The sequence below is a fragment of the Antechinus flavipes genome, chromosome 3 (genome assembly GCF_016432865.1).
Source record: "Antechinus flavipes isolate AdamAnt ecotype Samford, QLD, Australia chromosome 3, AdamAnt_v2, whole genome shotgun sequence".
NCBI classification, from domain to species: Eukaryota; Metazoa; Chordata; class Mammalia; order Dasyuromorphia; family Dasyuridae; genus Antechinus; species Antechinus flavipes.
In genome coordinates, this window is record NC_067400.1 from 386,856,757 (window position 1) to 386,876,114 (window position 19,358).

At 35.1% G+C, this 19,358-nt stretch overlaps 1 protein-coding gene across 1 annotated transcript in view; it reads right to left on the minus strand.

Moving 5' to 3' along the window:
- Window positions 1-7,319: 7,319 nt before the first annotated feature.
- The window catches only part of CCDC150 (coiled-coil domain containing 150), a 99,488-nt gene continuing 87,449 nt past the window's right edge, over window positions 7,320-19,358 (minus strand). The window contains exons 22-27 of the mRNA XM_051985970.1: window positions 14,647-14,841; window positions 13,504-13,572; window positions 13,245-13,406; window positions 9,504-9,590; window positions 7,966-8,097; window positions 7,320-7,673 (exon numbers count right to left, since the gene is read on the minus strand). Of these exons, the coding sequence (XP_051841930.1) occupies window positions 7,557-7,673; window positions 7,966-8,097; window positions 9,504-9,590; window positions 13,245-13,406; window positions 13,504-13,572; window positions 14,647-14,841 (762 nt within the window). The 3' untranslated portion in view covers window positions 7,320-7,556. The remainder of the gene's footprint in view (window positions 7,674-7,965; window positions 8,098-9,503; window positions 9,591-13,244; window positions 13,407-13,503; window positions 13,573-14,646; window positions 14,842-19,358) is intronic.

A 19,358-nucleotide genomic window follows, 5' to 3' on the forward strand; every position in this document is an offset into this window, starting at 1 on the left:
CAGCTAGAGGTAAAAAGAAAGTATTAATTTTATCTCTTTGAGAACTAAAAAAATCATCTTTTAAAAGAAAGCTTGATTGGACCCCAAACTTTATAGGCCCATGTATTCATGAGGAATACTCACAATGTCTTGAAAACTAATTTCCATTGAGAAATTAATTTTATACTTTTTTGGATCTATTATTTCATCAAGAAGCTACTTAGTGCTATGCTGTTTAACTATTTTGTCACTATCTTGAATGAACATAAATGTTTACCAAATTTGTAGATAAAACAAAAGAGAGATATTTAACAAACTAGATGACAAAGACAGGATTCAAAAAGATCTTGACAGAGTATTATTGATTTGAATCTAATAAGTTGAAATTGAATAGAAATACATGTAAAGTCTTGCACTTTGGTAACAAAAATTCATTCCTTAAGTATAGGATGGAAGAGGCATATATAAACAGATCTGAAAAAGATCTGGGTAGATTCAAGTACTGAAAGTTCAGGGACTCAGTAGTGTGATGTAGCAGCCAAAAAAGGCAATTAACCTTGGACTGACGTATTAGAGCACATTTTCTAGGAAAAGGTAGACAATAGACCCACTGAACTCTGCTCTTGTCAGATCTCAGCTATAATATTATGTTCTAGGCACCATAATTTAAGAAGGACATTGGTAAAAGCTGGAGATTGCCCAAAGGAAGGCAACCAAAAATGGTAATGGATCTTGAATTCACAATAAATAAGAGATGAAAGAACTGAACATATTTATGCTTGGAGAAAAGACAGGGACATGATAGCTATGTTTGAGTATTTGAAGAGTTATCATATGGGAGAGAAATTAGATCTGTTCTGTTCGGTACCAGGGAAAAGAACCAGGAAAGTTACAAAAGAAAACAAAACAAATTCAGTCGGAAAAAATTGTCATTATTAGAGCTGTTAAAAAGTGGAATGGGTTTCCTGAAGGTCTTCAAGCAAAGGTTGGATAATCACTAACTACACATTATGAGTGGGGTTCCTTCATAGATGGATTGGATTAGATATTTCTCAAATTCTGTGATTCTTTAATATAGATCACAAACCTTCCAGGTCTTTTTATCCATTGGGTCAGTTACAAAATAATGGCCTTTTTCATCTGTTGATGGTAAATCACATCTTCCAACAAATTTTTTTTTTCCTTTTTTGAGTGCACTGAAATTTTCTTTTTGCACTTTTGCACTGAAATTGCTAAGTAACAATATATATGTTGGCATTTTTTTTGGACAATTTTTTAAGTACACAGAATTTTTACATTTTCTTATTGACTGAATTGGATAATGATAGAAAATAAATTGCAATTATTTGATTGTAGAAAGAATTGAAAGATGAAATTCCAAAGCATTCATAAAATATTTTCCATTACTTTTTGTAAATGAAATCACCAAAATCATGAGCCCCCATTGATGTACTTACCTTTAAAAGTAATCAGAAAGTTAATGAAATAGTGTAATGGGCTGAGGCTTGAGTTGATGCACTGAGGTCCCAAGCACATGAGGCTAAATAGTAATTGGACCATACTCTATTAATATATAAGCTTGGAGAAAGAATGGCCCCGCCCAATCTTTGTGCAAGTCCTGATGTGTTGTATAGGAAATGACGATTCTGGTGGGTGGAGGCAGGGGAGTGGAAAAGGAAGGGGAGGAGAGACTGCTTGCTTTTGCCATTGCGAGGGCCCTTTCAACTCAGATCCCCCTCTGTTAGCTGGCTTCCTGTCGCAGCTGCCCATATTGCTATCACAATCTTTCTTGCTTATATTTGCTATCGCAATCTTTATTCACCTCTTCACTTCAATAAATATTGAAGATTTTTCCCTTAACCTAAATTCCTGACTCCGGCTGATTTTAAATACGCGGTCATTACAAAATAGCACCGTAAAAAAAAGTAACAATACTTTGTCCCTGAAATACCAGCAGTGATAAGATCCATGTAAACAACACATAGTCAGGTTATACATGTAAAGAATACCTGTAACAGGAGTATATGCATGAAAAGGCACATGTGGGGAATATGTGTGAAGGTGGTTTGTGGTAAAAGGCAAAAAAGGATTTTTTTTAGGATATGACAAATTTAAGATTATGCCTGTGAGATATCCATTTTAAAATGTCCAACAGGAGGTTTATGTAAGACTGGAACTTATTAACATTAGGACTGTTTATATATGTGGGAACCATTTGACTAGAGAAGACATTTGAACCCATGGAAGCTGATGAGATTACTAAGTAAGATAGTTTAGAGAGGGAAGAAAAGGTGGTTATCCCAGTTAGTGGGCACAGCAAAGCTAAAGTTCCAGAGAAGGAGACCAAGGAGTAATGTAAATAAAAGAACCAAGAGAAAGCAGTGTAAGAAAAACACGGAGAAGAGAGTGGTGGTGATCAACATTATCAAATGCAGCATAGGTAAGAAAAGGCCACTGGACTAGGTGATTGAAAAATAATTGGTAGCTTTGGAGACAACAATTTCAGCTGAAAGATGAGTTGGATGCTATATTGCAGATTTAAGATGAAGATGGATAGATTTTTCAAGGCATCTAGTTGAAAAGGGAAAGGACATATATATATATATACACACACACACACATATATATAACAGGAAAGTGTAGGATTATGTGAGGATTTTTCAAAGATTGGAGAATCATGGTATGTTTATACGCATAGGATAAGGAGTCAAATTGGACCCAGAATGAAGAGAAAGTGTGGTCAGAAAATGTAAGAAGCCACAGTTGTTGAACGTCCTCAATCTCCAGTGAAGTGTGAGGCATAGTCCTTAGCTGAGAAAAATAAATATGAGGAGGGATAAGATGGTTAGGAATATCCACTTCAGGGAGTGGGGCAGACAACCAACTAGGGAGGAGAAGAATTGCCTTGCAATAAGAAAACAGTTGAAATTAGATTATATATATAGTAGACTCAACCAGTAGTTTTGTGTCTTGCTCCAAGTCTATTTAATAAGAAGCACATAAATTGAAGTGGAGGAATAGATAGATGGTGGGAGCATCATACAGTTGGGATTTAGCAAGGTGTGAATGATAGGGCAAGGGATGCAATAAAAAATTACTGAGACCATAAAGGAATCTCTAGCCTAGAAATCACCTGTTGACAAAACACAACTGTATTAGAACACAATTGTAAAATCTTATAGAAGGTGATTAAAGATTATGAGGAGTGTTAACTCAAAATAGCAAGAACCAGTGGAAGGGAAAACAAGTGTACTAAGGCGCCAAAATGTTGTGATCTAGTTCAGATGTTAGGAGTTCAAATGTTGGAGTTCTCTCTGGGTGCCTTCCCTGGAATCAGGATTTTGTCGGTCCCTGTTCGGGCGCCAAAATGTGGTGATCTTTTTCTTCTCAAAAAGCAGCCAGGTGATAAAAGTTCAGATCTTTTATTATCTCCAATACAGCCCGGTTAGCTTAGAGGCCTATCTCTCTGCTTGGTTCCAAGAGCTCTCTCCGAATGTCGCCAAATCCAAAGGTCTGGTCCTTCAGCCTCTGCCTCTGCTTTCTTCAGCCTCCAGAGCCAGCTCCAGTCTTCATGTCATTCCAGTGAAATCTCTCTAAGTGCTCTGTGTCTGTTTCTTTTATACAAGAGGGAGGAATTGTGGGATACGAGAGAGAGAGATTATGGGTTTTCTCCCATAGTGCTCTCTGGCCCAAAGAGCTTCAAGGGAGGTGTGAACTCATTGAACTCCAATGAGTAAAGGTGTGAACACAAGCCTTGTATTAATTAGTTCTACTTAGTACCTTGTTTCAAGTTCTGGCCAAAATCTTGTAAGATTAGATCAACTCTAATTAGTTAGCAGTTAGTAAGGATTCCAACATCTCCCCCTTTCTTTTGTTTTTGGAACATAGGATGGTCATGACCTCTCTGATTTCTCAAGGAGGTGCGAACCCCACCTAAAAGGTGATCACGCCTTCCCTGAATACATGGTATACATAAATCCATCAATATGGGAGGCATTATACATAATTTACATAAGCACATAACAATATAACACAGGCTAGTAGTAATGTAACAAATAACATGAATCAAAATGAAAATTTACAACAAATAACAAGAATCAACCTGAAAATTTACACATGTCCATAAGTCCTAGAAATAGTCCATAAGGAATCCATTGTCCATTAGTTCATGTGCCAGGAATCCAATAGTTCCTGTAAGCTCTGAAGTACTGCAAAAAGTCTCATCAACAATTTTTCATCTTAAGGAATCCAATGATTCTTGCTAGTTTTTCAAGAACTGAAACAGTCTCATCTTGTCTTAGGAAATCCAATGATTCCTGGGATTTTAAAAAGTTCTTTTAACAGTCTCATTGTCAGCCATCTGATTCTTTCTCCATCTGTGGAAATATAAGCAGATCCTCTTCCCCAAGCAGTTAACCTAATTCCCTTCTATTTACCAAATTTGGGATTTTTCCTCATCATCTGGTAATCACATTGGAGCTGTTTGCACTGGATATTGCCTTGTTGTCTTAAAAGGCCTGTATTCTTCCCAACTGTAATCCTGATTGCTTTTCTGTTGGTTGATGACATCAGAGTCCTGAATTTCTAAAGTCTCTCTGGGTGTAACCTCAGCTGCTATCATGCCCCACCTGTCCTTTGATTGATACTTTGGAGCTGAGCCTTGCCTCTCCTTCCTCTGGGTCAATATACATTTAGAGGCCCCAGTGAAAGCCTCCATTACATTTTGGACATGGGGTTTTGGGTTTTCTCTCACCCTGTCTTCTCATTGTATCTCTGTATCTACATTGGGCTCTTAGATGTTCAATTTTTCCACATTGAAAACATCAACGAGTTTCTCTATAATTCCTTTGCCAAGAAGGACCTTGTCTTTCCATGTTCATCATAGTTTGGGCATAATAAGCATTTATGTCCACTGTGACACAGCGTCTTATGATCTCTTCTAAAGGAGCATTTTTGTCTAGCCCCCATATAATTCTCTTGTAAATCTCATTGGCATTTTCCTTAGCCAAATGTCTAGTCATTATTTCTGTGTTAGCATTATCTCCAATGGTTCTTATTACACTAAGGGATTTCTTGGAGATTCAATTTAGCTTGAGTAGGCAACAGGATTTGGAGATGGCCTGGAAGTGATGTGGAGGTTTGGTTCTAGGGCAAGATGAAGCAAAAGCGGTTCTCTCAGAATCCAGCTTTCCAGGAAGAGAATCCAAATAGATGAAGAATGCCTTTTGTCCTAATTGGTTGGATGGCTAATCCATGGAGAGTATATTTTATCTAATCTAATCTGTTATTACTATCATTTCTCTCTCCATCCACCCATCTTCAATATTTGTCTTTTATGTACTTGTCTGTTGTACAGAAATGCAAATGGACAATGATTTGGATTCAGAATTGAAAAGGAGAGGAAAAGCAATCTGTAGATTGCTTTTGAGAAACTGCAAAGTTTTTTTTGTTGTTGTTGTTTAATAACCCCAAACTTCTTGAAACAAAGGTTTGGTTTTTTTCCCCCCTGAGGCAATTGAGGTTAAATGACTTGCCAGGGTCACACAGCTAGGAAGTGTTAAATGTTAAAGCCAGATTTGAACTCAGGTCCTCCTGACTTCAGGGCTGATGCTCTACTAAATCAACTAGTTGCCCCCAAAGCTCATTTTTTATTTTTCCACCAAATAATGGCACACAATAGGCATTTAATAAAGTTTTATTAATTGATTAATGGCTATGAGTCATGGCATGTTACAGATTCCAAGGAATTAAATTTGAAGACTGGAGAGAAGAATGATATGAGCATACCACAACATGTTACAAATAATTAAAAAAGGGAAAAGAGTATTAAAATGTCTTCAAATATTTTTTTTTTGCTTTAAAAATGGCTTGTTCATAGAAAAAGAATGAGGAATAACTAAAGTGCTGTGAGAAATAGAGGAAGATATCCATCAGTGGAGCTCCCACAATGAACTTTGGGAAGCCAGGTACAAACTACAGAGTTTTCGAAGACTACACAGAATTGGATTGTGATTTGCATTATTAGAGGCACTGTTCTCAACAATAAGATCACAGAATCATTTGAATTTTGCATACAAAATCTTTATGAGAATAATCTACTTATGCCTCTAGAACATCTCTAACCAAGGTATAATGGAACAGTTAGGTTTTTTGCGAATGATATTCTGCTTGAGACATCTTTATAATAACACAAATGACTGAAGGGGGCAAGGAATTTAAGATCCCATTCTGTTTATTGTTAATGAAGTATAAAAAAGCATTTGATCCAGTAGAGAAAAAAGTCACCTTAAAAGCTCTCCTTCAATAAGGGAGTCCCATGCAGATGGTAAGTTAGATTTTTTGGAAGGATGTAGTAAGAGATACTTATTTGACTACTCTGATTACTTACATCAAATTAGCAGTAAAACAAGGAGACTCTATGTCCTTCAAAGATTGTTATCATTGTCATTCAGGATATCCAAATGAAAGGGGACTTTCCTATATAAGATGAGGTTCTTCATGTTTGTGAATAACAATAGCTCTAGAATATAACCAAGCCTTCTCAATGAGATCCAAAATTACTCTTTAGTTTAATTGTCCATTTAGGAAAAATCAAGTAGATGAAGAACGTGACAAGATTATGCCATTCAGTTGGACCTATAGAGCTGGTTTAAGTGTGTGTGTGTGTATATATATATATATAGGACAAAAACTGAATAGGTGAAGGTAGAGTAGATTGGATTGTCTTTTGGATCCTATAGTGTTCTTAATGATCCCAAGATTCCTCCTGAAGCAAAGACTCAATGTTTTAATATCAGCATTCTTCTGGTAATGGTAAATGGCTAAAAATGACATGATATCTGTCTCTGAGTAATTAGAGCTGTTGACTACCCAAAAAACAATTAAGGTGGGTGTGGATAGATTATAACATATTACCAACAAACCGCAAAGGAAAAATGGAATAAAGTAGATTATAAAAGGACATGCAGAGAAGAATATTACCACAAAAGGATATGAACTAGTTATATGGTAAAAGTGAGGAATGAATGGATTTTTTTGGTATCCAACATAATGCCAAGAGATCTAGCAAAAGTCCCCACATAGTAAAGAGATCCCCATTTAGAATTAATAGGGAGACATGTATGATAATGGACATGTTTTGGAAATAGCCAATTCTTTCTCCTTGTTCTATATTTACAGTCTTGTTTCATGAATTGCTTACAGGATATCATATTCTAAGTTGAAACAAAAGTAGCCATCAATTTTGGTTTTCTATAAGTGTTTTTAATGGTGATTTTGAATAGAAATATCTTAAAATATCCTATTAAAATTATTTGAAGAATTAGAAATATATTAAAGTATTCTATAGCATTCTCTATAATATGACTAATAAAACATAAATTTTTATGAATGAGTGGGGATTTGGAATTACTTTTTTTCCTTTTTCCTGTTGATAGAAAAGAGTTCCTGAAAGAAATTTCTTGAAGCAAAAATCTTCAGCCAACATCAAGAAATTCAAGTCAGTCAGGTCCTGAAGCTCACATGATTGTGGAGCTGTAGTAGCAATTTTAGATGCTTTTTTTTGTTGCTGGAGGGGATCACTTCCTGTCCATCTCTGATTGATACTTCTTGTTCATGTATCTAAGCTGCTGTTTAGTCTCCCAGCGGTGTAATATGGATTGAGCAGGTACCCTATTATACCTTGAATTCCTATTCTGTTAAAGATAAAACCAGAATGAATGTTATATAGCACACAGTATAAAGAATTTTGTGAAAGAAGAGTCCCAAATTTTGTCCTTATTGTATGTCATCTTAAAGCATCTTTAGGTCAGTTGCACAAAAATAGGAACACAAAGTGGGGTTATTTTGAGAAATAAAAAATTTACATTAGCAGTTTGAATTCACTATTCTCCTATAGACTAGGATATAGTTGGAAAGTAAAGATAAAAACATGGCTTAAAGTAGTTATTTAAAAATGATCCAATGTTAAAATTAAGATGCCCATACTGCAAAAGTTAGGTCCTCCTTCCACCTATCTTCCTGAGGAAACTGCTGTAACCGGTTTTTGGTAAGCTCCAGTTGTAAACCATCAAATTTAGACTTGAACCAGCGGTGAGCTTCTTCTAGATTAGCTGTTATCTGAGAATGTGAATGACTGGGAGTTAGAGAAAAGGAATAGCCATAAATGTAGTAATGTAATAGATACAAAGTATATATTGGGGTAGGATGCATAAATTCTGACTTCAGGTCCTTAAAACCATTTTTTGCACAACAGCTTACTTATGGGAGATAACCTCCGATGATGGATGTTATCTTATGCTTGTTAGCCTAACATAACTAACATCATAACATAATGATCCCAAGATTATTCTTTCTTTTGGATCCTATAGTGTTCATTATTTCTTTTTGCTTTCTAAGATTTTTTTTTATCCAAAACTATGATTTTGTCAGTATAAGGAACTCTTGGAGTGGAAAAACCCTTCCTTGACAGAGATGGGAAATATCTTTGAAATTATAATCATAGAATAATTGTTAAGGGCAGAGAGAAATTAAATGATTTGCCCCCATCTCTCTCTCTCTCTCTCTCTCTCTCTCTCTCTCTCTCTCTCTCTCTCACACACACACACACACACACACACACACACACACACACACACACATATACATATTAGAGAGCATAAGCTCTCACATCTTCCTAATTCTACAAGAAGTCCTGGATATGCTGAAAGAGATAGGAAATAGAGTCATTATCAGTTTCTTCATTTGTAAAATGAGGAAGCTGGACTTAGTGACTATTAGGGGATCTTTTAGGTCTGAATCTATGATCTTCATATTTGTTCAAATTTCATAAATTTGCAAATTTTCAACATTAACTGAGTGACCCATAAATAGCTGCTGCCTACAAAATGGCTCTGAGGACAGGCTCTTCTAATGCTCCAAATCAAAAAAAAAAAAAAAAAAGTGTCACTGATGACTGCTCTGTGTTTCCACAAGGTCAGCTCAGATATGCTCAGTAGTTGGCTACCTATTGCAAAGAACTAAAAGAATAGGTTTTCCTATTTGAATCTTGATATATTGTTGTTACACTGCTTGCCTTTAAAGGATTAAGGATAAAAAGACAGGATTTTTCCTTTCTTCTCCCAAGTAAACAGATAAGCCAAGGCCATATGATATATCAAGGTAACATTCAAGATGATGTCTGATAAAAAGGCACTTACCATTAAGAACATAGTCTAAGTGCTAGATCAATGAACAAATTCACTAATTACATTGTCAACAAATAATTACATTAATTTAAACTGGAATTGTCTGTCTTTTGTAATGCCTGCCAATAAATAATGTCATCTCTAATTTTAGAATTACTCATTTTGTAGTAGGTACTTGAGACTAAGTATTTTTGTATATGGATATACAATAAAGGTACAGGGTCTTGCTAAACTAAAAAAATTTGGGACAGAAAATCATCAGATGACTAAAGCCAATTTGTCTAAAGAAAGACACTAAAACTCCTGTACCTTTTTTTTTTGTCCATGCTTCTGGCTCACCTGTTCCGATTCCACACTGGCCTCTTTCAATTTTTTTTCTGTTACCTCTTTACATTTTCTTAGGTGTCTGATTATTTCTTCCATTTCCTGCCGAGGAAAGTTATACAAAGATCTTTTTAAAAAAAGATTATTTCTGTTCATTGAGCAAGTGGCTTTGGCAGAAAAAAAGGCAAATAGTAAAAGTCTAAAAGGATAAGCCCTGCCAGTGAGATGGAAGCAATAAGGGTGGGACTTGTTATAGCTTCAGTCTGGCTGAAGAAAGTCATTTTCTTTACCAAGAATGTTGATTCTAAAGTAATTATTTTTGGTAAATTCTTTTTCTTTATTTTATTAAATATTTCCAATTATATGCAATTTTTAAAATGTTATTTTTTTAAAACTTAAAATTGTAAGTTAAAATTGTATCCTTTCCCTTTCTGCATCTCCTTGAGAAGGCAAGAAGTTTGATATCAATTATACATGTGAAGTCATGCAAGAGTTATTTCCATATTAGCCATGTAACAAAAGAAAACACAAAATAAAACAACAAAAATAAAGAGAGTAAAAAAAAAGTATGCTTTAATTAACATTCAGAATTCCTTCTCTCTGGAGATGATCTACATTTTTTCTCAAAACTGCCTGTTCATATTCTTTGACCTTTTAACAACTAAAAAATGGCACTTAAAAAAATAAATTTGGCTCAGTTGTCTATATATTTGAAAATTGAGGCCTTTATCAGAAAATTTTGCTATAAAATTTTCCCTATTTTCTGTTTTCCTCCTAATTTTTGTTGTATTAGTTTTATTTGTACAAAAAAATTTAAATTTCATGTAATCAAAATTGTAACCTGTGATGCTCTCTATTTCTTTTTGGTCACAAACTCTTCACTTATCCATAGATCTGACAGGTAAAATATTCCATGCTTCCCTAATTTGCTTGATTCTCACCCTTTATGTCTAAATCATTTATCCATTTTGACCTTATTTTGACATATAGTATGAAATTGTTGGTCTGTCCCTAGTTTCTGCAGAACCGCTTTACAGTGTTCTCAGTAATTTGTTTTCAAACACTGAGTTCTTACTCCAAAAACTTAAGATTTTTGAGTTTATCAAATGTTAGATTACTATGATCATTTACTCCTATGTATTGTGTATCTAATCTATTTCATTGATTCACCAAACTATTTCTTAGCCAGTACCATATTGTTTTGATAATTACTACTTTGCAATACACTTTGAAACTGCTAAGCTGCTTTCCTTTACATTTTTTTCACTGATTCCATTCCCTTGATATTATTGACCTTTTGGTCTTCCAAATAACTCTTTTTTCTTACATCTATAAAAGAATTTTTTGGTAGTTTGATTGGCATGGCACTAAATTAGTAAATTAACTTGAGTAAAAATTATCATTTTTTATCAAAATACACTCCTGTACTGAACTTTCCTATTCAAGCTGATATCCCTGCTATTCTTAAAGAGTCCTCTAGGCTCATAATTCTGGCATTAAACTCAGCTCCTCATTCTTCACTCCACTTCACTAATCAGGGGCCAAGTATTATTTTTACCTCCACAACATCTATTCCATAGACCTTTTCTGTACTCACACATGCACACTTTATTTCAGGCTTTTATTACCTCTTGTTTGGACCATTGCAGTTGCCTCCTAAGAGAGCTCACATCTCTCCATTTTCATTCCAAGTCATCTATACAATGTAGCCAACATGATCTTCCATAAGTACAGAATTGACCATGTAAGTTTTATACTGAATAAATTTGAAAAGTTTGTCTTATAACTGTTGCCTCAATCCCTTTTGCTTTTGTTGCTGTTCTAGAACAAGTTTGGTTTGCTAAATGTTAAGTTTATAGCTGGTTTCACAGGGTAGCATACTGAGTCTGATGCCAGCAAAACTCATCTTCCTGAATTCAAATCTGATCTCAGACACTAGCCTGTGACCTTGGGAAAGTCACTTAGTCCTGTTTGCCTCAGTTTCCTCATTTGCAAAATGAGCTGGAGAAGAAAACGGCAAACCAGTCCAGTATCTGCCAAAAAAAAAAACAAACAAAAAAAAACCCAAATGGGGTCATAAAAAGTCAGAAGTGACTGAAAGGACTGAATGAGTTTACAAATGAATGTGCATAAGAGGTGATGATCAATCTGATATAGTGTTATTAAACCTATTTCTATATTAATCATGTTGTGAAAGAAAAATCAGAACAAAGGGGAAAAACACAAGAAAGAAAAAGCAAAAAAAGGTGAAAATAGTATGCTTCAATCTGCATTCAGTCCTCATAGTTCTCTCTTTGGATGCAGATGGCATTTTCCATCCCAAGTCTATTAGAATTGTCTTTGATCAATGTATTATTGAGAAGAACCAAGTCTATCATTAAAATGATCAGCATATAATCTTGTTATTGCATACAATGTTTTCCTGGTGGAACTCAAAATGTTAAAAAATGGATGCTAAAAATTGTTATATGTAATTGAGAAAAATTTAGTAAAATGCATATATATTAAACCTTCTCAATCCTCTTAAGATCTTTTTTCCATATCTACTTTGCATTAACTTTCTATATTTATTCTAGATGTATTTATAAAGATGTATGTTGATTCCCCAAATAGAATGTAAGCTTCCTGAGAACAAAGGTTTTTTTATTTGCTGATTTTCTGACCCTGATTTTCAAAACAATTCTAGACTTGGGCTTGTTGACTGATACTTCTAGAATTGCAATACTTTCTACAAGGCAGATATTAACAAGTAGGAAAACCATGAAAAAGGAGATTTCAAATATGTTTTGAGGTCATATTTAGTCAGTTATGTTTTAAGAATATGGGCTTTGCAGTGTCTCAACTGGACTTATATACCAAAGAGATAATAAAAGAGGGAAAGGAACCCACATGTGCAGAAATGTTTGTGGCAGCCTTTTTTGTAGTGGCAAGAAACTAAAACTGAGTGGATGCCCATCGGTGGGGGAATGGCTGAATAGGTTCTGGTATATGAATGCTATGGAATATTGTTGTTCTGTAAGAAATGACAACAGGATGATTTCAGAGAAGTCTGGAGAGATCTTCATGAACTGATGCTAAGTGAAATGAGAAGAATCAGGAGATCATTGTACATGACAACAAGACTATACAATGATCAATTCTGATGGATGTGACTCTATCTAACAATAAGATGATTCAACCCAGGTCCAGTAATTTTGTGTTGAAGAGAGCCATCTACACTCAGAGAGAGGACTGTGGGAACTGAATGTCACAAAATAGTTCATTTTTTTTGTTGTTGTTGTTGTTGCTTGCTTGCTTTTTGTTTTCTTTCTCATTTTTCCCTTTTTCATCTGATTTTTCTTGTGCAGCAAAATGATTGCAAAAATATGTATAAAATATGTGCACTTGTTTAACCTATATTGGGTTATTTGCTAAGGGAGAGGATGAAGGGAAAGGAGAAAAAAAAAATGGAACACAAGGTTTTGCAAAGGGTGAATGATAAAAACTATCTTTGTATATGTTTTGAAAATAAAAAGCCAAAAAAAAGAAAGAAAAATAAATGTGCACTTTGTTCTAATAAACCTAAAAGTGTTTTGTTTTGTTTTTAAAGTCAATGCTATAGTCTCCTCCTAGGTTTTACTAGGGGTACAGGCCCAAATTTTATATAAGTGTAGACTGAGATTTTCCCACTATATAGAGGAAGTGCATCAGCTGTTATGATGGGCTTCAGCATGTGATCATGAATGACTCAGCTTCTTATCCAAACAAACGCTTTACCTGGCATCGACTCTCCAATTCTTGTCTTATTTTTCGTTCCGCCTCTAGTCGTAATTCTTGTTGCTTGTTTCGTGCTGAATAATCATATTCACTCTTTGCCAAAATATGTACTTCCCTTTGTAGAGTGGCCATTTCAGTCACAAATTTCTGGATACTCAAAGACTGGAAAGGCACACACACAAAAGATTGAAATGATCATAAGCAAGTAAGGGACTTTCGTGTTCCAAGATAAATACAAAGTTAATAAAAAGGAATCTACCTGTTCATAATTCTTTTTCTGATATTGATCCTTAATTAGCTCCATTTGCCTCAATTCTGTTTCTATTTGCTGAAAACAAATGGGAAATAAAGTAAATAAGATCACAGAAAATTATCTCATTCTATATACCAGTAGAATACATAGAACCATATAGCACGAGTGGGCTTTTCTTCACATCTAAGATAATGGCACTGAATAACAAGTTCCAGTCCAATCAATTTAAGAAGGAATGGTTCAGTGGTCAGTATACATCTCATTTTTAACCTACATCTTCAAGTCAATATTTATTGTTAAGAAAAGAGACTATTTCTTAGTTGCTATTCTGGACTTTGTAGTATACAGTCTCCAGGAACTAATCATTATGCAAGATGAAATCAACTCTGAAACATACCTTCTTGGCACCCTCCTCCTAAAAGCTCTTCCCTGATCCTCACCATTTAAAGAGGCCCCTCAGGGAATTCTCATTTCCCACCTGGCTGCTTTGGACTTCATGATCTCCAGAAATTCCTCATTCTGCAAGATGAAATTAACTCTGAAACTCATACCTCTTCAGCATCCCTGGGACTCCTCCTTCCCTCCGATTGGAGCAGGTGGTTGGGGAGGACATTTGGGAACTTCTCCCTGATACTCTACCATGTGAGGAGGGCACCCAGGAAATTCTCATTTTTTTTACTCAGCAGCTTTCCTGGGCTTTATGATCTCCAGAAATTCATCATTCTTCAAAATTAAATCACCTCTGAAACTCTTTATCTCCTCAGATCATTTGCCACCCCAGCTGCAGCAAATTCATGATGCTCTGGGGCAGGATAATGCCCATCTTATCTATTCTTCAGCTTCATTTTATATTTTGTGTCCCCCATTAGATTGTGAGCCTTTTGAGGACAGGGGCTGCTTTGTGCCTTTCTTTGTATCCTCAGTGCTTAGCACAGTGCCTGGCATTGTAGATGCTTAATAAACATTGACTCTATTTCAAGGCAATCTTTCCATTTTCCAACTCTCACTGGTACTGCCCAAGGCTACCACAAGCTACTGAATATTCTGAAATTTTTTTCTCCTGGCATCAATTGTTTAAATTTTGTTCCAGGGGACAATGTTAACAGAGGCTCTTTAGAAATTCCTTGTGACAGAGGGCCTTCATACAACCTTCATTCTCTCCATATTCTGGACATTTTGAGCCTTGGAAGACAAATAATGCCGGATCTGGGCCTTCTGGTTTTTCAGTTTTTCCTTGAGGCCCGCCAGGGATTTCTCGAGTTCTGCCACTTTTTGCCGCAGCTCTCTGTTGGCCCGGGACACTTCCACTGATCTGGAGTTGGCATCATCAAGGGCTTTTCTCAGCTGTAGGGCAAAGAAAATCAAGAGAATACTTTTACCTTCTGTTCCAATTTCATAAGTTTACATCAGTAACTTTACAAGTTTTTTTTTTTTTTTCCTCTTATATTTATTCTTTTTAGTAGGAGAGTTGGATTCCTTATCGTGGTAAGAAGATTTCTCCTGATCATTGAAGACTATGTCAGTAGAGCCCAAGATCTGAGAAGTATTATGCAAGCTAGAAAGGCTCGGAGTGAGTCATCCCTTGGGCTGACTACTGAGTGATTTGCCCTAACCCCCAGAAATTAGCCAAAAATCTAACTAAAAAATGTTCCAGAAGTGAAGTTCTGAAAACAATTCATTTGTTTATGGTTTGAAAAGACATTCTCATAGTCCAGCCCGACCAGCTTATGCTTAATAATGGAGAAGAATGTTAAAAAAGAGGTAGTGGTGTCTTAAAACAACGTCTTGGTTTAGAATATTGATAGAATATTTACATTTGAATTCTGGGCATTATGAAAACCTTGGAAGATTTGGATCCTCTAGCTTTTTAATTTCTCCTTGTTACTAGTTAATATTTTTTCCCCCAAGTTCTACTACTTCTATTGAAGGTTTCTATTGGCTCATCCATATTCTGAAACCAAAGGAACTTTTCCCCCTTATGTATGGAAACCATATCTTGCTTGGTACAATAGAGACAATTATTTCCCAACCCTTATACCAAAGTTTCAGTTCTGTACCAAATCTAAAGGACATCTCCACTTGGATGTTTCACCACCATATCAAAATTTAAGATTATCTAATGTAGGAAAGGACTGTTCAAAGAAATTCCTGATGATTATCAACCTGGTGAATTTAAGAGGGTAGAAAACTTTGCCTTTGGGCAAAGGAACAAGTTCTGCAAGTGGTCATTTGCATAACTTAGAGTTCTCAGACAATGCAAAATTCCTAGCCCAGGACTTGAAAAGGCAAGGGAGTAACTGCCCAACAGGGGAAAGAAACTTTGTAGCCAAATTGTGTAAGATCACTGGTGGGGAGGGGTTCCCCTCGAGAATCCCCCAAATTACTGCCAAAACATTACTTATTGGAACTAAAAAAAAATAACAAAATTCATTTGGAAGAACAAAAAGTCAAGAATATCAAGGGAATTAATGAAAAAAAAATACAAAGGATTTAGCAGTACCAAACCTAAAACTATATTTGAAAGCAGCAGTAATCAAAACCATTTGGTACTGGCTAAGAAACAGAGTGGTGCATCAGTGGAATAGATTAGATACATACAACACAATAATCAAGGCTTATAGCAATCTAGTATTTGATAAATCCCCAAACTCCAGCTTCTGGAAAAATAACTCACTATTTGACAAAAATTGCTGAGAAAACTGGGAAATTGGCATCTCACACCTCATACCAAAATAAGGATACATGATTTGGACATAAATGATACCATAAATAAATTAGGATAAGAAGGGATAATTTACGTATCAGCTCTTTGGAGAAGGGAGGTATTTATGACCAAAGAAGAAATGGAGAACATTATGAAAGGCAAAATGGACAACCTTGATTATATTAAATTAAAAAGGCTTTGCACAAACAAAACCAACAGAAACAAGATTAAAAGGGAAATACAAATCTGGGAAAAAATTCTTTACAAATAGTATTTCAGATAAAGATCTCATTTCTAAAACATAAAGAACTGTGTCAAATTTATAAGAATATAAGTCATTCCCCAATTGATAAATGGTCAATGTGATGACCGCATATTTTAAAATCAACCAGAGTCAGGAATTCAGGTTAAGGGAAAATTCTCAATCTTTATTCTTTGTGGAGGTGAAGGGGAATGGCGATAGGAAGTGTGAGCAGCCGGGACCTGAACCCAGCCAGCAATCTCTCTACCTCTCTCTCTCTCTCCACCCACCAAAATCATCTCTACATCATTTCCTATACAACACATCAAAACTGGCACAAAGAATGGGCGGGTCCATTCTTTCTCCAAGCATATATTAATAAAGTTCGTTCAATTGCTATTTAGCCTCACATGCTCAGGACCTCAGTGCATCAACTCAAGCTTCAGCCCATTACAGATCAATGTATAGCCACTTATAGTTCTATGAAAAAAAATGTTCTAAATCACTATTGATTAGAGAAATGCAAATTAAAACAATTCTGAGGTATCACCTCATACCCCTGATATTGGCTAAGATGACAAGAAAATGATAAATGGTGGAGGGGATATTGGAAAACTGGGACACTAATTCACTGACAATAGAGTTTTGAAATGATCTAATCATTCTGGAGAGCAATATGGAACTATGCTCAAAAGACTATATAAAATTGCATACCCTTTGAACTAGCAACACAGTTACTGGGTCTGTTTCCCAAGGAAATCATAAAGGAGAAAAAAAAGATCCACATGTGCAAAAATATTTGTAGCAGCTCTTTTTGTGGTAGTAAAGAATAGGAAAAGGAGTGGATGCCCATCAGTTGGGGGAATGGCTGAACAAGTTGTGATAATATGAAGGTGATGGAATATTATTATTCTATAAAAATGATGAACAAGCTGATTTTAGAAAGGCCTGATTTATATGAACTGATGCTCAGCAAAACAAGCAGAATCAGGAATACATTGTACACAATAACAGCAAGAATGTGGAATGATGGACTATGAATGGCTTAGTTCTTCTCAGCAGTTCAGTGATCCAAAGCAAACCCAATAAACTATGGACAGAAAATGCTTTCTGCAACCAGAAAAAGATCTAAGAAGATTTAAGAAGACTGAATCAACACATGCTATATTCACTTCTTTTTTTGGGGGGTGTGTGTGTTTTTTTTAATCTCTCCCATGGTTTTTCTCTTTTCCTCTGATTTTTCTCTCCCAACATAATTCATGAAGCAATGTGTACCAAAAAATTTACTTACAATTAAAAAAGAGAGAATCCCCCATGACTGAAAGTTCCCAGAATGACCATCTAGTAAGAGAAGGCTGATACCTCAGCAGTACCAGTACAGAATTTAACCTTTTTGTGAGCTATGGGATATTTCTTGGGGTCTTGTCTTATAAATGGAGTTCCAAGTTCAAAAGTTTGGGTAGATGGCCCTCTATTGAAAGAAGGGGAACTTAAGAATAATATACATGGTCCCTGGTATAGAGGGAAGTAAAGCTAGGATGTGGAAAAATAAACAATTTGGATTTTGACCTGCTAGTACTATTATTCAGACTATGCAGATGGAAAAGGGATTTCTAACAGTCTCAGGTGCAATTCCTTTCCATAGTGAGTCTAAGTTCTTAGAGTAAAACAGTAAGGTTGGATGTTTATAGATTTTTCTGTGGGAGTGAAAATAAAATTTATCAGAATGTTGGAGTGTTATCTGTCCAGTGATCCCATGTTTTTTCTATTTGGAGGGTAATTCAAATCAGAAAATACTGTGAATAGTCTGAGGGGCCATGTAGGAACCTTTGTGGAAAATGGAACTCTTAGAAAAATGAGACAACCTTACTGGCAACATAAAATTCATTTTTCTTAGTAGTATTTAAGTTATAAGGTGACATTTTGAATCTGAAGTACTTTAAGACCTTAGTAGAAAGTAAGAGTCATAGGAAAAGGAGAATTATATTGAATTGTTTTTGTATTTTCTAAGTGATAAAATGTTATTTGATCCTTGTATGTTAAATTCAGTACTACTAGAACTATTTGTAAACTGTGTAAACTGAGACATGAGTCATATTCTGACATTTTCCAAAAACTTCAGGGGAGGACAGAGAAAGCAAAAAAGAGAGTAATATTTTTAATTTAGGAAAAAAAAATGCATTCCCAACAAGATCAGGAGTAAAACAAGGTTGCCTACTATCACCATTACTATTCAATATTGTATTAGAAACGTGAGCTTCAGCAATAGTTGAGAAAGAGATTAAACAAATTAGAGTAGTTAATGAGGAAACCAAATTATCACTCTTTGCTGATGATATGATGGTATACTTAGAGAACTGCAGAAATTCTACTAAAAAGCTATTAGAAATAATCCATAACTATAGCAAAGTAACAGGATACAAAATAAACCCATATAAATCCTCAGCATTTTTATACATCACCAACAAAATCCAACAGCAAGAGATACAAAGAGAAATTCCATTTAAAATAACTGTTGATAACATAAAATATTTGGGAATCTACCTGCCAAAGGAAAGTCAGGAACTATATGAGGAAAACTACAAAACACTTTCCACACAAATAAAGTCAGATTTAAACAACTGGAAAAATATTAAGTGCTCTAGGATAGGCCCAGTGAATATAATAAAGATGACAATACTCCCTAAACTAATCTATTTATTTAGTACTATATTAAGCAGACTCCCAAGAAACTATTTTAATGACCTAGAAAAAAATAACAACAAAATTCATCTGGAAGAACAAAAGATCAAGACTTTCAAGAGAACTAATGAAAAAAAAAATCAAATGAAGGTGGCCTAGCTGTACCAGATCTAAAACTATATTATAAAGCAGCAGTTACCAAAACTATTTGGTGTTGGCTAAGAAACAGACTAG